At 41.5% G+C, this 17605-nt stretch overlaps 1 protein-coding gene across 1 annotated transcript in view; it reads right to left on the minus strand.

The window, feature by feature from the left end:
* LOC146186004 (thrombospondin type-1 domain-containing protein 7A-like) overlaps positions 1 to 17605 on the minus strand; it is a 330413-nt gene that overhangs the window by 161552 nt on the left and 151256 nt on the right. Inside the window, exons 24-25 of the mRNA XM_084606943.1 lie at positions 3865 to 3963; positions 3253 to 3333 (exon numbers count right to left, since the gene is read on the minus strand). Coding sequence (XP_084463069.1) covers positions 3253 to 3333; positions 3865 to 3963 — 180 coding nt within the window. The remainder of the gene's footprint in view (positions 1 to 3252; positions 3334 to 3864; positions 3964 to 17605) is intronic.

Raw genomic sequence — 17605 nt, forward strand, 5'->3', positions numbered from 1 at the left:
ATGAAGATAAAGCAAAATGCGTTATCGTTCAGCCTGGTAATAATAGAATTTCAAAAAAAAAAAAATTCTATAATTCTTGCAGGATGCGTCATTGATATAGGAACGTACAATTTTTGTGTGTTATTTTACGAAACACCTTGGCTGGTCTATCAATAGTAAATATATCAGGGCAGAAATATCGCGTTATATTGGCGTGACTTGCATATTGATACAAATGTTGGCAGCTTCCTCAGAAAAGCAACATTTCTATTCATTAGCACAGTAGCATTCAGTGCTACCTGCTCGTATGGGGAACAACGAGAAGACCAACTTACAAAGCATATATGCAATACATTAAACGGGATAATAGGAGGAAAGAACTATCTTTGCTGTGGAGCCCCACTTTATAGGACACATCAGCGTTTAATCATTGGTAGCATTTTGCGTAGAAAGCTAGTCTTTACAATCCACAATGAAACGAAGAGCAACCTTGTAGCCATCTCGTGAAAATTATTTTCACTCTAGGTTACATTCAGAAGTTGTAAAAAGCACGGTGTAGGAATCACAAACTACGCGCAAAAGACTGCACTCAAAGACTCCGCATCTTGCCTTATGAAAACCTTAGTGTTTCTAAACACATCTAATGGAATAAGACAATTACCAGAGGAAACGCATCCACTACATGTAATTTCTAGCATTTACTGTTGATGCAAAAACAAAAAAAAAAAAAACAACGAACGATTTTCAAAATGTCATAGGAATGATTTCTATTTCTATGTAATTTTTTTCGGGAACATTGCGCAGGGTTCCCCTAGTTTTCTTTTGTGCTCTGCTTGAAGTAACGCGTTGAACGTGAACTTCATGAACTGGCCTGTTTATGCTGTATTGGTGCTCTATTTCATCGTGTATTTTAAATAAATGTCAGCCTTCAAGGGCGGGGGACGGATGCATGCTTGTGCATGTTGGGAGGACACTATTTTTTTAATAAAATATAATTACTGCCAACCTTCCATCACCTGTGGTTGCCTGCTTTAATAAATAAAAAATATTAAGCTTCTCTGTTTCGCCATTCTAATCATATGAATGCTTTTCAGCGAATTGCTTCTATAGCCTTTTTTTTTTTTTTTTTTTTTCACGAAATATCCATAGCGTCGCTCTCACCGAGAGAGGTTCATTGATGAAAAAATTGAAATGCTGATATTTAACCACGTGCATATTTCGCAGCATAATGCCTTGTATAATTTAAAGCGCTGACCTTTCTATCATATCGTATTAAAAGTTTTGCTGTTCAGTTCGAATGAGAGGTGAATTAATAGCGCTTTCGAATATCTATCTACCAATACTGCCATTTCCAATGCATCAGCCATCATTAAGAGGGTGGTGTGATAATTTAAATCAGAGGTATGTTTTGCGATTGCGACCTATAAAGTAATAAATTCTGAACTTATCGAAGAGGTCAACAGGATTTCCCGTTCATGCTGTCTGTTCCCGGGCAGGAACACATTCACGAGTAGCGCTGCAAGTCAGTTGCGGAGAGTATGCATTGTGCCATCTCGCGGTGCTTAGTAGAGGTACGAGTTCTTGTGGTTTTCGCCAGAGGGAGGTGGCTTTCTGCCGCTTAAGGGGGCCTGTGTTGCGCTTTTATTGACGGGCTTTCCTGACCCTTAGGTTTGTTTCTACCTAACTAGTAGGTGTCGGCATCACGTTGCAGCTTAACGTCTCGAAGCAGCTCAGGCTACGAGGAATGTCGCATTTGGGGAGTGCGGATTCTTGCTTTGGCTACCTCGTGTCCTACCAATGCACGAATGCTGAGTTAGAATCCGGGCACTCCGCCTCAGTAGCTGAGCACATAAGAAGGAATGAAAAAAAGCAATCACTACCTCCACTACGTGATTCCAACTGTATCCACACTGAAAGGCGTCAGAATTTTGATCGTGTTTCTGAACTATAAAAAAGTGGCATGCTGGACGTTAGCAACAATTACCATTTGGTCGGTTCTGGACAGCTATTTTTTTTGTGAGAAGACTAACTGAAATGCTAGAACGAACACGAAAGCCCAGGGTCAGCAAGTTGTTCTTTTTCGACTACAGTGTTCACAGTAAAAAATGGTTTAATACATTTAAGCTAGATTGCTCTTGGTGCTCACACAATGTTCATATATTTATAAACTATGTTTCCACAGTAATGACCCACTGTATGTCACGAATTTATGACAGACAAATATTGTTCTTTTTCAGCCCGTTTGTTTTAATAATAATAATAATAATAATAATAATAATAATAATAATAATAATAATAATAATAATAATAATAATAATAATAATAATAATAATAATAATAATAATAATAATAATAATAATAATAATAATAATAATGATAATTGATTCACAGGAAAGGCACAGTATCTGTAGCACTTGATCTGTGGACACGTGACCCGCGCCGCAAAGGAAGGGAGGAAAGTGAGAATTAAGGTGAAAAGAGAGAAAGACGTTTAACATTTCAGCTAAGCTTTTATTCGAAATAATGACTTTTCCCTTCACTTCCTATCCACCCAGCTATAAAGTTTATTATGTTGTAGCGCATTAATAAAAACATTAACTCTCTGACTTGACTTTCGGAACATCCAATAAAATGTTGGTCGGTCATATACAAACTACATGGCGTTCAAGGATTGGAACACTTTCTAAGAGGCTTTTCCTACGGCGAAAACGTTTGTGAACGCCATGACGAAAATGAGACCAGCAGGTATTTGCACATTTCATTTTAACGCACATAAAAGACACACAGTGTTAGTAAAAAGAATAGAGACCGAATGGAGACAGCACACCAGCAGTAATTGTGAAGAAAAAGGTCATGGGCTGAAGATAAGTAAGAGAACAAAACAAAATGCGGTGCAAGCAGCAGTGATATGATACATACGGTTTAATGATCCGGCTACTTACGTTCTGAGAGACGTCGTAGTGCAGGGCGCTGGATCGATTTCGACCACCACGGGATCTTCAACGTCACACTGACATCTTATACCACACGAATGCGTTTAACATTTATGCACCGCCGAAAAGTGGCTGCCGTGGCAGGGTTCTGTACCAGATACACCAACTCTGTAGAGGAAAGCCCTCACCACTGATCTAACGCGAGGGTTACAGAATCGATTGTAGTTAACTCTACTACACGAACCATTTGAAGCTAGTAGGTTTAAAACACTGCTTCAATGCTCCAGATGCGCCGCATATATATACTGCGCACTTTTAATGTGCCAAGAATGAAACGTACCTTCGACGACGAGACCATCCGACCGGAAACACAGCAACGTCCCATTCATCACTCTCCATGAAAATGTCAGGCATTCTCCATCTGTGAGCATTGAGAAAAAAAATGTTGAGGGGGAGGGGGGGGGGGGAGGGGAAGGTGCATACTGTAGTTAAACAACTTAAGAATCGCTAAGTGTCAATGTAAGTGCGAACCTATTGGCCTGTGACTTTTTGTTTTCAAGGCATAATACGCCTTGTCTAGTCATTCTGATCGGAACTGCTCCCTAGGCTTTTGATACCATGTACTGCGTATAACCCGGAGAATGAACTAAAAGGTAAATTTTGAAAACGTTGAGTTAATGGGTTTCATGTTCTTGTTTTTTGCTCGGATATTTCTTTGTTCATCGTTCTAAACGTGCACAGCTACATGATGATCATAAGGACTTCCTCTGACATCCCATATTTAAGGAGATTTGGGCCGTGGACCGGTTCCTCTTAAATCGAAAAATAATAGAGCAACTTTTTAAAATTCTAGCTCCGGATGTATTACGTATTGAAAGGTAAAATGGGCATGCCACTGCGCTCGTCATTAATAAAGACGAGAGTTTGCCGAAAATTACGGCTTGGAACGTACCCCAGCATGGTCGTGTTTGAACCATTTCCTTCGGGCAGTAACGGCTGTCTTCGGGCTTTGAAGGCGAGATCACAGCTCGAGAACGGGATGCCTGGCCAACTTAAAAAGAAGAAAAAATGACAGAGAATATGGTTAACGCCATTCCCTCACGACAAATGACAAGGTGCAAATAAATGAAGTTTCGAGTAACCAAGATGCAAGTTGTTATTGCAGCAAATAACTGTTCAGGCTTCATAATCGAAATTCCATTTTACACAAGCTTTCCTCATTTAGGGCATAAGGGGCAAACTAATTTGGTTCAGGACAGAAATTAAAAAAATTAAATTTTGTACGATTAACACAATACTACAATAAAGGTGTTGTTATCTGCTAACGATATATTTTTCACAACACCAATTTTTTCTGAAGCATATGACTTACTATTGGGGCAAAAAAGAAAAAGAACGAGTAAAAGTTTTCTTGTGCCTTAAACGTTTGCCACCCTGCTCCAGTTTAATTTTTCAAAATGTGTACCAAATGCTTAAGCTCCACATATGTAGAAAGACTCAATAGTACTGCTATCGATAGTATTATCGATATTGTTCTAATAGTTTACTAACGTTCCCTCTGAATACCTTAATCCTTAGTAAACTGAAAAAAATAACAAAAATACCAATGACGTCGATCAGAATATTGGAGAAATGCGGTCACTGAGCCCCTAACGAAGCCCATACAGCTCAAAAAAAAAAAAAATAAATAAAAAATAAAAAAAGAAAATGCCCTATGATATGGGCAGAAAGCTACAATAGGGATGCTTACTATGTGAATGTTGTTTTCACAGTGTCACCAGTAAAACAGTTGCGAAATCTTTCTATTGCACAATTTTGAAACTCATTGAGCTGGCGTAATCGATATCGTTTGCGTCCTGACTCAGGATTAGGCGCAAGCTTACATGGCACAATAGGCAGTTTATACTGTTTTTTAAGCAGGTGTTCAACCTCCAGGGCACGAAAGTTGGCCCACGTCACCACTGAAGTAATACTTGTAATTAGTTCTTGCTGAAAAATGGCCACACCAAACCGTGCATCTACGGTTGCTTAAAAGCCTTATGAATAGCGCTTGTCAGTGTGGCCTCCGCCTTTTACGACTTCCGTTTTACTATGCCGATGGTACGTTCGCAGCTCTCGTCAAAGCACGGGGTGCGAGAAATGGGAAGTGCTATCACAGTTACTTCCACTAGCATACAGCGTTCTCGGGACCCAAGAAACGCCGTAAAAAATTATACTGCAAAATTACTCTAAATATATCTTGTCATCCAAAAACTACTATCGATAATATGTTTTTTGCAATCGATAGTTATATAGTGACTCTAATATTGATAGTACCAATAGTGCGATGGAAAGTTTTGTTTCAATAATCTTTCTTTTGCTGGCACAATATAAAAAAAAAAAAAAACGAAAGGAAATGAAATCATCAAACTATAGGTTAACCCTCATCTTCAATTTATTTTGTGTACAGCAGCTATGAGGACGCTGCAGCGCGTTAAGGAAAGAAAAATAAAAGTAAAGAGCACTGCAGAATCTGCATTAGAGTAATGCGAAAGCACGGATGCTGCTGTTGGTTGCTTATGGTTGCTTAATTCACGTCTTGTTTGCCCATCTCAGTCTTTGGTGCTGTCAAATTGCGCACCAATCCCTAAGTCTTTTTTCGACTCTACTTCCGGTTGCATGACGTCACATCATCTACCTCATTATTTCACTTCTTTTTTTATCCATTTTAGTCTTTGGTACTTTCAAATAGCGCGCCAATCCTATCCTATGCCCTTTTCCGGCTCTACTTCCGATTGCTTGACGTCACATCCTTGACGTCATATCCACTACGGCACCCCTATCTCTCTATCCGCTTTCGCTCCCACCTTCCTCCCTTCCCTTACGCGCGGTTCAGGTGTCCAAAGAACAAGTGTGGCAGATACTGCGCCTTTCCTTTCCTGTGAACCAGTTACTCTAATTAATTACTTATTTAACTTACTGGCCCACTTATTTTCGGCAATTACAATACGTCCTCCTCTATCGATTGACACCACGCATCAACCTCTACTACGTTTCAATTACTCCCAACTGCTGCAGACATGGTTTTGCGGACACAGTCTGCGGACATGATCTGCGGACACGGCCTGAAGACACGGTCTGCGGACAGAAATTTGTGAACATAGCGAAGTAATGCTTTCCCATTAAAAGTGTAACATGAGACGACAGAAGGAGCATAAAGTGGATCAGAAGAATAAACGCTACTTTATGATATGCTTGCCGAGATCAACAGAACAAATTGATATAGACAGGGCGTGCGATGCGAAGACAAGACAATCGACGGCGGTTAAAAATAGCGAACTCCATTACAAGAAAAGGCAAGCATTGCAAGCGGTGGCTGAATATTAATCGGGCGGATGAAATAATGAAAGCTGCGTGGACAATGTGTCAGCAAGCAGGCCAGCACCAACAATTTGTGAAATAATGAGCCCAAACTAAATTGGGCAGTTATGGGAGAGAATTTGTGCCCCGTAGAGGGCGAAGTTAGTCTTATGTTGATTGAATTCGCAGAATTTGCGCCAATATCAACTAAGTATCTACGACTTCGCATTTGCTTGTTGTTGTTTTTTCTGGATTTCATGTAGCTTCTCCGGGCTACGTTCGCTTTCCCTCCAAATGATCTACGTTGAGGCGGTGCACGCTTTACAGGAAACAAAATGTTATGTCAAGCAGTCGCACCTGCGTAGTTGGCTAGTGACAGGCGCAAAAGTAGATCGCGGAGGAGGATAAATTAAAACACTAATTTGCACAACAACGTTTGGAGATAATGGGCGAAAGTAGCGATCGTCTTAAGTAGCTGGGTGTCTTTGCCACACGATAGCGTAAGAAAGCCGAGTCGGAGAAAAGCCCGCGTCGTCACAGTCGGCGCCGGCGCAGTCGGCCGTGGATGCATAATCTTGATTGGTCGACAGGGTGATGATGTAAGAGCCATATATCATCGCGTCAAAACTTGCGATTCCCCACAACACCTAAGAAAAGCTGACATCGCGCATATAATTAAAGTGCTTAAACACCACGCGTAATGCGAATTAAAGATAGCCACGTGTCTCACATGACTTAAGTTTAGAAAGTATTTTGCTTGAAGAAAACTTCCAGTTCTAGAAAAATTCAAACGCACGACTATTCTGCAGCCAGCCAGAATCGTTGCCAGCTGAGCCACGCTATGCAGGCTTGTACGGGTTCGGAACAAGCGGATATTTGTATGCCGAATGGTTTTCCACATATGATGTCATAAAAATATATGTTAACGAGTATTGTTTAGTCAGAGAAACACCTCCGGAAGTATTAAATAGGCGAGCAGCAAACTACTCCTTTGCCGGTTCTTGTTCTCTTCTAGGGAGACTACATATTGGGCCGCGAAGACGGCTTAGGGTGGTTCCAGTCCTTGAAGGAACACTTGTCACTGCCAGCTTAATATCAATGTTTCCAGTTGAGCGTTCTTATGGCAACGGCTCCATTTTGGTCTACAACTGAACCAATGCGGCCGGGCTCTCTGTATGCAGGAGAGAGTTGGCGCTCGTACAATGCGGCGGTCCGACCTTTTCTTCAATGCTCACTGCGTAAAAGTTTAGTAGCGCACTGCGGTGAATATTGAGAACTTAGACTGCTCGCGCGGTCGAAAAGCCGTCGCAGTATTATTAATATTATAAATATTATTATTAGTAGCAGTAGTAGTAGTAGAAACAGCAGCAGTAGCAGTAGTAGTAATAGTATTAGTAGTAGTAGTAGTAGTAGTAGTAGTAGCAGTCTGCACCGCATGTTTGAAATCATCGGGGCTGTGAAAAAATCATATCATAATTTGTTTTTCTATTGATTTATGATTGATTGGTACGTTACAGGCGATGGATATTTAAATAAATTATAATTATTCCAAGAAATAAACAAATGAAACAAGAAAAAAGGTGTTAAAAGGTGTAAACATGTTCATAATGCAAAGCTAATCCTTGATGATGCAATTAAAATTTAGTGTGTAATTAATCGTTAAAATAATTGTAAAATAAAAAAAATTTGAAAAGGGGACCAGAAGGATGTCAAAATACTGAGAATGCAAAGCGAATAATTGATGAAGCTAATTAAAAACATTTATATTGAATAATTGATCAATTAAATACTTGAAATAACTGAAGAATGTAAATTGGAAAATATGATTCAAAGATCAAAGCGCTCAGAATAAAAAACTAATGCTTGATGATGCTGAATAATAAAGTTTACAGTGTGTATAATAACCTAATTAAGTGAAATAATTGGAAAACGAAAACATTGGAGACAGGATGTTTTAAGGTGTCAAAATGCTCAGAATGTAAAGGCAATGTTTGCAGAAGCTAATCACTGGTGTATGAAAATAAATATAAAATACAAAATGAAAATAAATTGATGCAATATATCTTCCGTGTGTGTGAAACTATCGTGTCACACCCATAACGGTGGAGCTTTTCAAAGCAACATGCTATGAGACGTAGAGCATATACAAATATTACGTTGTCAAGTCTTATAGTCACAGCATGACTCGTAGTCATTGCTATGACTAACCACACGTAGTCATAATGCAACGTAGAATGGATCAGCTCTTTAAATGTACCTTACTGTGAGGTGTATAGCCTGAGAAACATTCATCATCATCATCATCATCATCAGCCTGACTATACTCACTGCAGGGCGAAGTCCTCTGCCATATTTCTCCACTTAACCCGGTTCTGTGCTAGCTGCACCCACTTGACCCCTGCCAACTTCTTAATCTCATCCGCCCACCTAACTTTCTGCCGACCCCTGCTACGCTTTCCTTCCCTTGGAATCCAGTTTGTTACCCTAAGCGACCATCGGTTATCCTCTCTTCACACTACGTCCTCCCATGTCTATTTCTTCTTCTTAATTTCCACTAGAATGTCGGTAACTTGAGTTATTTCTCTGACCCTCTCTGCACGCTTCCTACCTCTTAATGTTACCCCTACCATTTTTCGTTCCATAGCCCTCTGGGTTGTCCTCAACCTAAGTAGAACTCTCTTGGTTAGCCTCCACGTTTCAGCCCCATAGGTGAGTACAGGTAAGATGCAACTGTTGTATACTTTCCTCTTGAGCGATACCGGTAAGCTGCTAGTAATAATCTGCCAGTGCTTGCCAAATGCGCTCCATCCTAATCTTATTCTTCTTGTTATTTCCTTTTCATGGTCCGGATCTGTGGTTACTACCTGTCCTAAGTAGACATATTCGCCTACTACTTCCAGCTACATATACACATTACATATGCACATCACTTGTAGTCATAGTCATGACTCATGGTTCTTACTCATAATCGAAAATTTTAAAACTAGTGTACTGCGACCTGTAGAGCATGTACAAACATTACGCATTGCCATTACGCATTGTCATAACCATGACTCGCGATTCGTAGTAATAAAACAAGCTAGCAATACTCAGTGCATTTCAAAGACATCATCAGCTTGATTATACTAACAGTAGGGCAAAAGCAACGCCCACATCGCTTAAATTAACCCGCTCCTGCGCGAGCTCTGTCCATTAGGTCACTGCAAACTTATAAGCTCATCCGCCCACCTTAGCCCACCTACCTTTCTGCCGCCCTCTGTTATGCCTGCCGTCTTTTGGAATCCAGTCTGTTACCATTAGGGAGCAGCCGTTATCGTGCCTTTGCATTATATGTCCTGCCCATGCTCATTTCGATTCGAATATTATTAACTTGCGTTTGTTCCTGGTATGACTTGCATGCTTCCTGTTTGTCATTTTCCATTCCATAACATTTTGCGTCGCCCTCAATTAGTTGAACCCTTTTCGCTAGACTTCGCGTTTTGTGACCTACAGGTGAGTACCGGTAAGTTGCAGCTGTCGTATACTTTTCTCTTGAGGATACTGGAAAGCTGCTATTCGTGATCTGAAAATACTTGTTAAATACACTTCATCCAAATCGGTTTCTCATAGTCATTTCCCTTTCGTGGTCCTGATCTCTAGCCATTACCTGTCCTTAGCAGACATATTATCTTGCCTATTGCAGCTTACACTATCTATATTAAACTGCAGTCCATTTTCTTGACTGGTGCATATTAATTTTCTTCTGATTATTAATCTTTAGGTCCGCCCGCTGTGTTTTGAATTATTCATCATCCTTTGCAATTCTTGTACAGAGTTACTTAGCAAGGCAAATGCAATCAACGAATTGCGTAATATACTCAGGTATTCTCCGGCATCCCTTATCCATATTTTCAATCCAGAAGTGAATGCTTACTCTAAGCAAAAAAACTTGAGAGGTTGTGTGTCCCTGACTAATACCCTTTATGGGATTTTTATAACTTTCTTCATGAGGACTATGGTCGATGCGTAGCCCCTTTAGATACAAAGGCCATAACTGCTGCTAATTTATGCCGCCTCACGCGACACTTAGTCGGAAGGAAGTGGTCATCATAAGGCAAATACAAACTGCGTCATTCCTGGCTCGGCAGTGCAACACGTCCTTCCCCCAGACAACTACACGAGTGATATGTGCAGTGTATGTCAAGTGGGTCCGGCGGACCAATGGCACATCATGTAGGACTGTGCCAGGTTCCCGACCGAAGCTACATCCAAGACATACCCGCCCGAACTTCAAAGTGCTGTACAAAGCACAGACAAGGACATTCAACTATGGGCCGTCCAGTAGGCCCGGGGAGCGCTTGAAAAGCACAAGACTCACGGCCCACCACATACAGGCCAAAATGAGGTAATGCAGAGTAGAGCATAACCCTGTGTGGTCGCTTGGCCAGCGTCACGACGCATTAAACCGTCGTTTGCCGGCATCTCAATAAAGCTATACATACATACATACATACATACATACATACATACATACATACATACATACATACATACATACATACATACATACATACATACATACATACATACATACATACATACATACATACATACATACATACATACATACATACATACATACATACATACATACATACATACATACATACATACATACATACATACATACATACATACATACATACATACATACATACATACATACATACATACATACATACATACATACATACATACATACATACATACATACATACATACATACATACATACATACATACATACATACATACATACATACATACATACATACATACATACATACATACATACATACATACATACATACATACATGCATATATACATACATCAGTTCAGTTTAGTCGTTCAGTCGTGTCCGACTCTTCGTAACCCTATGGACCATGTCACGCCACGCTTTCCGGTCTCTCACTATCTTCCTAACATCACATAACTTCATCTGCAGTGCCTCGAGGATGCCATCTAACCAACGCGTTCGCTGCCTACCCCTTCTCCGGCGACCCTCAACCTTTCCCAACATCAAATCTTTCTCCAGCGACTTCTCATCAGATGACCAAAGTAGCCGAGCTTTATCTTTAAAATTTGACCCTCCAATGAGCAGTCAGGTTTTATGGTCGACAATATCGACTGATTTGATCTTCTGGCAGTCCAAGGAACTCCCAAGAGTTTTCGCCAGCACCACAATTCAAACGCGCCAATTCTTCGGTGGTCAGCCTTTTTCGCAGTCCAACTCTCGCATCCATACATCACAACTGGAAAGACCATAGCACGAGTTATACGGATCTTGGTTGGCAGACTAATGTCTCTGCTTTTTACTAGGCGGTCAAAGCTAACCATTGCTCTCTTTCCCAGAAGCAGGCGTCTCCTAATTTCATGGCTGCAGGTAATCTTGGAGCCCAAAAACAGAAAATCTGTCACAGGTTCCACTTCTTGTCCATTGATGCTCCAGGACTTGATAGGGCAAGACGCCATGATCTTTGTCTTTTTAATGTTCAGTTTAAGCCCAAACTTCTCACTCTCTTCTTGTACGCGGATCAGAAGTCTCTTGAGTTCCACTTCACTTTCTGCAATTAAAGTGGTATCATCCGCATATCTAAGGTTGTTGATACGTTTTCCAGCAATCTTCACTCCAGCTGAAGACTCGTCCAGACCGGCCTTCCTCATGATGCACTCTGCATATAGGTTAAATAGGCAGGGCGACAGTATGCAGCCTTGCCTCACTCCTTTCTCGATCGGAAACCAATCAGTAAGACCATGCCCAGTTCTGACTGTGGCCTCTTGCCCTTCATACAGGTTCCTGAGGAGACAGATGAGGTGAATTGGAACTCCCATCTCTTGGAGAGCTTGCCACAATCTGCTGTGATCTACGCAGTCAAACGCTTTCGCATAATCAATAAAGCAGAAGTAGATGGGTTTCTGGAACTCTCTTGCTTTTTCCATGATCCAGCGAAGGTTAGCAATTTGGTCTCTAGTTCCTCTGCCCTTGCGAAACCCAGCTTGCACGTCAGGAAGCTCCCGACCCACATACTGCTGCAGCCTACCTTGGAGGATTTTCAACATCACCTTGCTAGCATGCGAAATAAGCGCGATCGTGCGGTAGTTGGAACAATCTTTGGTACTGCCTTTCTTTGGAATGGGGATATAAACTGACCTCCTCCAATCCTGTGGCCACTGCAGGGTTGTCCAAATCTTCTGACATAATGTATGCAGAATGTTAACAGCGTCATGGTTGAGGTTTTGAAGCAACTCAGCTGGAATGCCATCAATTCCGCTAGCTTTGTTCTTAGCAAGGCTGGCTAAGGCCCATTCAACTTCACTCTTCAGGATGCCCGGCTCGAAATCAGTAATCACAACCGTCTTATGTTGGGTTTGCACATTCGGGTCCTTCTTGAACAGTTCTTCTGTGTATTCCTGCCACCTCGTCTTTATCTCTGAGGCTTCAGTGAGGTCCTTGCCTTGTCTGTCCTTTATCACGCCCAGCTTAGCACAGAAGCTTCCTTTGATATCTTTGATTGTCTTATACAGAGCTGCAGTGTTCCTTAATGGGCTGTTGTCCTCAACTGCTTGGCACTGTATGTTCAGGAAGGCATTCTTATCTCTCCTTGCTATTTTCTGGAAATCCGCATTGAGAACCTTGTATCTTTCTCTTTCCCTCATAACTTTTGCCATCCTCTTTTCCTCAGCTATTTGCAAAGCCTCTTCAGATAACCAGTTTTCTTTCTTGCATTTCTTTTGCTGTGGAACTACCTTAGTAGCAACTTCTTGTATTATATCACGAAATATCCGTCCACATCTCGAGAAGGTATTGGCAACCCACTCCAGTATTTCCTGCCAAGAAAACCCTATGGCCAGTCACAACATACATACATACATACATACATACATACATACATACATACATACATACATACATACATACATACATACATACATACATACATACATACATACATACATACATACATACATACATACATACATACATACATACATACATACATACATACATACATACATACATACATACATACATACATACATACCTTCATACATACATACATACATACATACATACATACATACATACATACATACATACATACATACATACATACATACATACATACATACATACATACATACATACATACAAACAAGCATACATACATACATACATACATACATACATACATACATACATACATACATACATACATACATACATACATACATACATACATACATACATACATACATACATACATACACCCCGCCGGGGTGGCGCAGTGGTTACGACGCTCGACTACTGTTCCCAAGGACGCGGGATCGAATCCCGGCCTCGGCGGCAGCTTTTCGGTGGAGGCGAAAAGCAAGGCGTCCGTGTGCTGTGCGATGTCAGTGCACGTTAAAGAACCCCAGGTGGTCGAAATTTCCGGAGTCCTCCACTACGGCGTCTCTCATAGCCTGAGTTGCTTTGGGACGTTAAACCCCACAAACCAACCAACCAACCAACCACATACATACATACATACATACATACATACATACATACATACATACATACATACATACATACATACATACATACATACATACATACATACATACATACATACATACATACATACATACATACATACATACATACATGAATATGCCCGGAGCCTTCATCGGCTACTGTAACATCTGTCGATCCTCTCATTCATGAGCTGTTCGGCGTGCAAGGCGCGTGCGGATCGCGCGTAGAAGAGTTGGGCGGCAGAGCCGCAACGCGGAATAGCAGAACTCTGCTACGAATCGCAGACATGCGCAGGAGCGTTTAAGAATTTCGTTAACGCTTCCGGTGCTCCTTTAGCGCAGTTCCTCATATAATTACCTGGCGTCGGCGAAAAGTGAATGAAAAGCATGCGCAAGGCGCAAAGCCCAGAGAAGGGCTCATTGTGTGGTGGTTAGTTTAACCGCACCCCCGAATAGCCGCAAGCGTAAGGGTGCGCGCTCTTGGCGTGTCGACAAGGCTGTATACTTCGAGCCCGGTAGGAAGTGGGGCGGAAGCTGCGTAGAGCACCAGAAACCAATGCTGATCTACCAGATGCATCGAAAATGCTCGAAAAAAAAGGTCTGGTGAGGAGAAATCACCTCTGAATGGCAAAGGGTCAGTAAGGCGCTCTTGAAGGAAGGCAACAATACGCGTTCAACGCTGGTATAACTGATAAGGACACATATGAGAGCTCCAATGAGGCTGAGGCCGAGGCTTCAAGATTTCCCACGGATCGGGAGGCCATAGCCTAAGAAGGAAAGCGCTACTAAACCGAGTGGAGGTGGCTCTGACGTCCGAAAACACATGTGACATTCTTGGAAAAGTGAGGTGCGGGGAAGCGGAATACAGCCGGAACGAAGGGACAACATTGTTCGAACGATGGCGACTGGCCTGTTTCGCTGAGATAATTGCGTCATTCTTGGGGGACAACAAGGTCAAGCTTAATATCAGAAAGCCGTGGGAACCGTTGCACAAGCGACATTCTTGGCAAAGTGAGAACTAAGATTGGCAATGCGTGTATTGCCATTGTATTCAATATAACCTATTTTGTGACATATGACTTGACGTCGTAGCTTAAAGTTCAATAGTTATTCACAATTATCTAACTAAAAATTATTAACTGAAACCGACAATCAGTGTACTGCAATCGTACTCGGTATAAGCTGTCCTACAATACATGACTTGATGTTAGGGCTTGAATTATAGTTAATTACTTAAAACCAAAAACATCTGCAAATATTCCAAAGGTAATTATATTCGGCGGGAACTATCCGACGAAATATGACTTTCTAATTATACTTGCTACATAGAAAAGTAATTCTGGTTTAATTCCACAGCTGTGATCTTTCCAAATAAACACGTAAGGTTCCAAATCAGATGTTATGGCCAAATTCTCCTTTTACCTCAGCCTGGTTCTACAAAGCAAGCCACTCGTAAGCAGAGGAACAGAATTGCCCCACCAAGCTTGACGGCCATTTTCAGCCAATATAGGCAGCCTTGGCATGAGATGCAACCACTTTATTATAGTGTACTAGAATACTGACAACTGTGCCGTCTTCGGCGCGGAGAAACGGGGTGAGGTGTTCGCCCTGAGCGATGAAAAGCAGAGAGAGCGCTGACAGTCTTTGATTCGCGAAGCTGAGAAACACGCGCGGGGTCTGCTTCTGAGGTTCGTTCGGTGCGCTGTTTTCTGCATGTCACGTTGTTTCGCACTCGTGTCATGGTGCAATGTTAACTGAACAGAGACAGAAAGAAACAATTACGAGTGACTTTAGCGACTAAAGTAGTGAAAAGCGAAAGCTTGAGTGCCACACTTTGCTACGCAACTTGTACTAATTATTAATTAATAACTAATTAGTAATTATTTTATATATTATTTATTGATTAGTAATCAATCATTGATTGGCATATGGCCATATAAGGCACGCATTCGCGCATACTGGGGTGGTGCTCCGTCATTGGTCGATACCTCTATGACGTCATTCTACCTCGGCCAATCAGAGGCACCGCAAAAGCGGGACACATTTTGTCCACGACAGCATGAGCCATTAAAGGCTTTCGCCTTAAAATGTGACAAGAGAGATGGCACGCGCTAGGCAGTGAGCCAAAGCGGTGGCAAGTTGAGAAAACAAGCGCTATTTGTGTTTGGGACTGCCCTTGTAGCCAATCGGCGCGAACCTCGGTACATGAAAAAACAAGAAAAAGAGAACAGCAGTTTGCTTCGGTATTGCAAGATTGTTCACTCGCAGTAAAGATTATTCCGCACCGCACCGGTTCCTACTCAATCTATGACAAATATTAATTACCAAGTTCTATATTTACTAGAATCGCACCTGCCGCTTTGCCTATCTAAGCTATGCCGCTGGCAGAAGGACTGACCGCTTTGAAAACACCAAAAAGCCCAAACGGCCACTAGCTGGACAATCGGTATTTGACCATTACGATTTCAGCAAAGAATGAATTAGCATATGGGCCGTCCTATAGTTCGGTACTCCCGAAATGTGAAGTCGATCGGTTCGTTTGGATATGTAGTGCGTTTTTTATGTAAATATTTCAATAATTCCAGTACTGTTTTAAAATGCTAGGGATAACAATTTCGCGTTTGCTATGTCTATGGTGCAATTGAATGCGATGCTGAAATAATAATAAATATAAAACCAGATTGAAACTGTACTGCAAGTAAACACACCCTAGCTGGATCGTATAATTCTCCCTTTTGTACAACAATACTAGTTTTCAATTAGCAGAATTTGTTTCCACTATTTCGCTAACTAATCATTCACTACCATCGAGCTCTTTACTGCTGACTCCGCAGTACCGAACTGCATGTAGTGGATATACAGCTGTACACATGTAATATGACAACCCCGATAACTGTTCAGTTGAATGCAATACAAGAACATGAGTTGTATTTTCTCGTTGGCTTTTGGAAAGACGCTAGGTAAAATCAGGGAACCAACAGAAGAGTTCTAAAACAGAACAAATAAAAGACTTTAGGCAGATGAAGAGCTAATAATTGCTGTTGCGACTCAGTACGCATACATTTTATATTTTCTGTGAATTAATTTGTTTCTGATTGCAGCCCTCACATTAACATTGCCCGTGTTTTTATGACTTGGGGATATTTCTTACGTTTGGCAACTACATTTATGTATTGTATACTTCAGTCGCAGCTTCGTACGCGCGTTTATCGTAATGCATGCCAGCGAAAGGCTGCTTGGAGAGCATGTCGTGCAGTCATCTATGTTTAAGCTGCCGATTTAATTACAACGTAGAATTTTTGCAACCACGTCTTCACTGAGTGCAGGCGCGCGCTGCATTAAAAAAAAAAAAAAACATTTGTTTTAGCCGCTATACTACTTGGCGGATGTACCCCTAAAATGAAAAATTAAACTCGTTAATTAGAGAGTTAATTGAAGCCGTTCGCCCTCTTCGTGGTGTCCGCCAAAGCCGCCAATATGGCCTTAGGACTAAAATAAATGTAAAGCCTGCAAACCTTTGGCTTAAAATTTTGGACTTTCTAGGACCTTCTCATAGGTTTCATCACAGTAAAGCGACACAATCTCCGCCCGGAGAGAGCCCACTTCCGAGTATCCTAGTACACTATAACCAGGAGTCCTTCAATCCGTTTGCTATATAACCCTAAGCCGTGCTCCGCGACGCGACACGTAGGTTCGCTTCCCTCTTTTGCATAGAGGCGCCGGCTTGCGACAGCCACCTTAATCCCCGAGATCAGATGTATACGGCTGCCCTAACAGATGGCGCACAAGTAGTACA

The sequence above is a fragment of the Amblyomma maculatum genome, chromosome 6 (genome assembly GCF_055883805.1).
Source record: "Amblyomma maculatum isolate TAMU_Amacu chromosome 6, ASM5588380v1, whole genome shotgun sequence".
NCBI lineage: Eukaryota > Metazoa > Arthropoda > Arachnida > Ixodida > Ixodidae > Amblyomma > Amblyomma maculatum.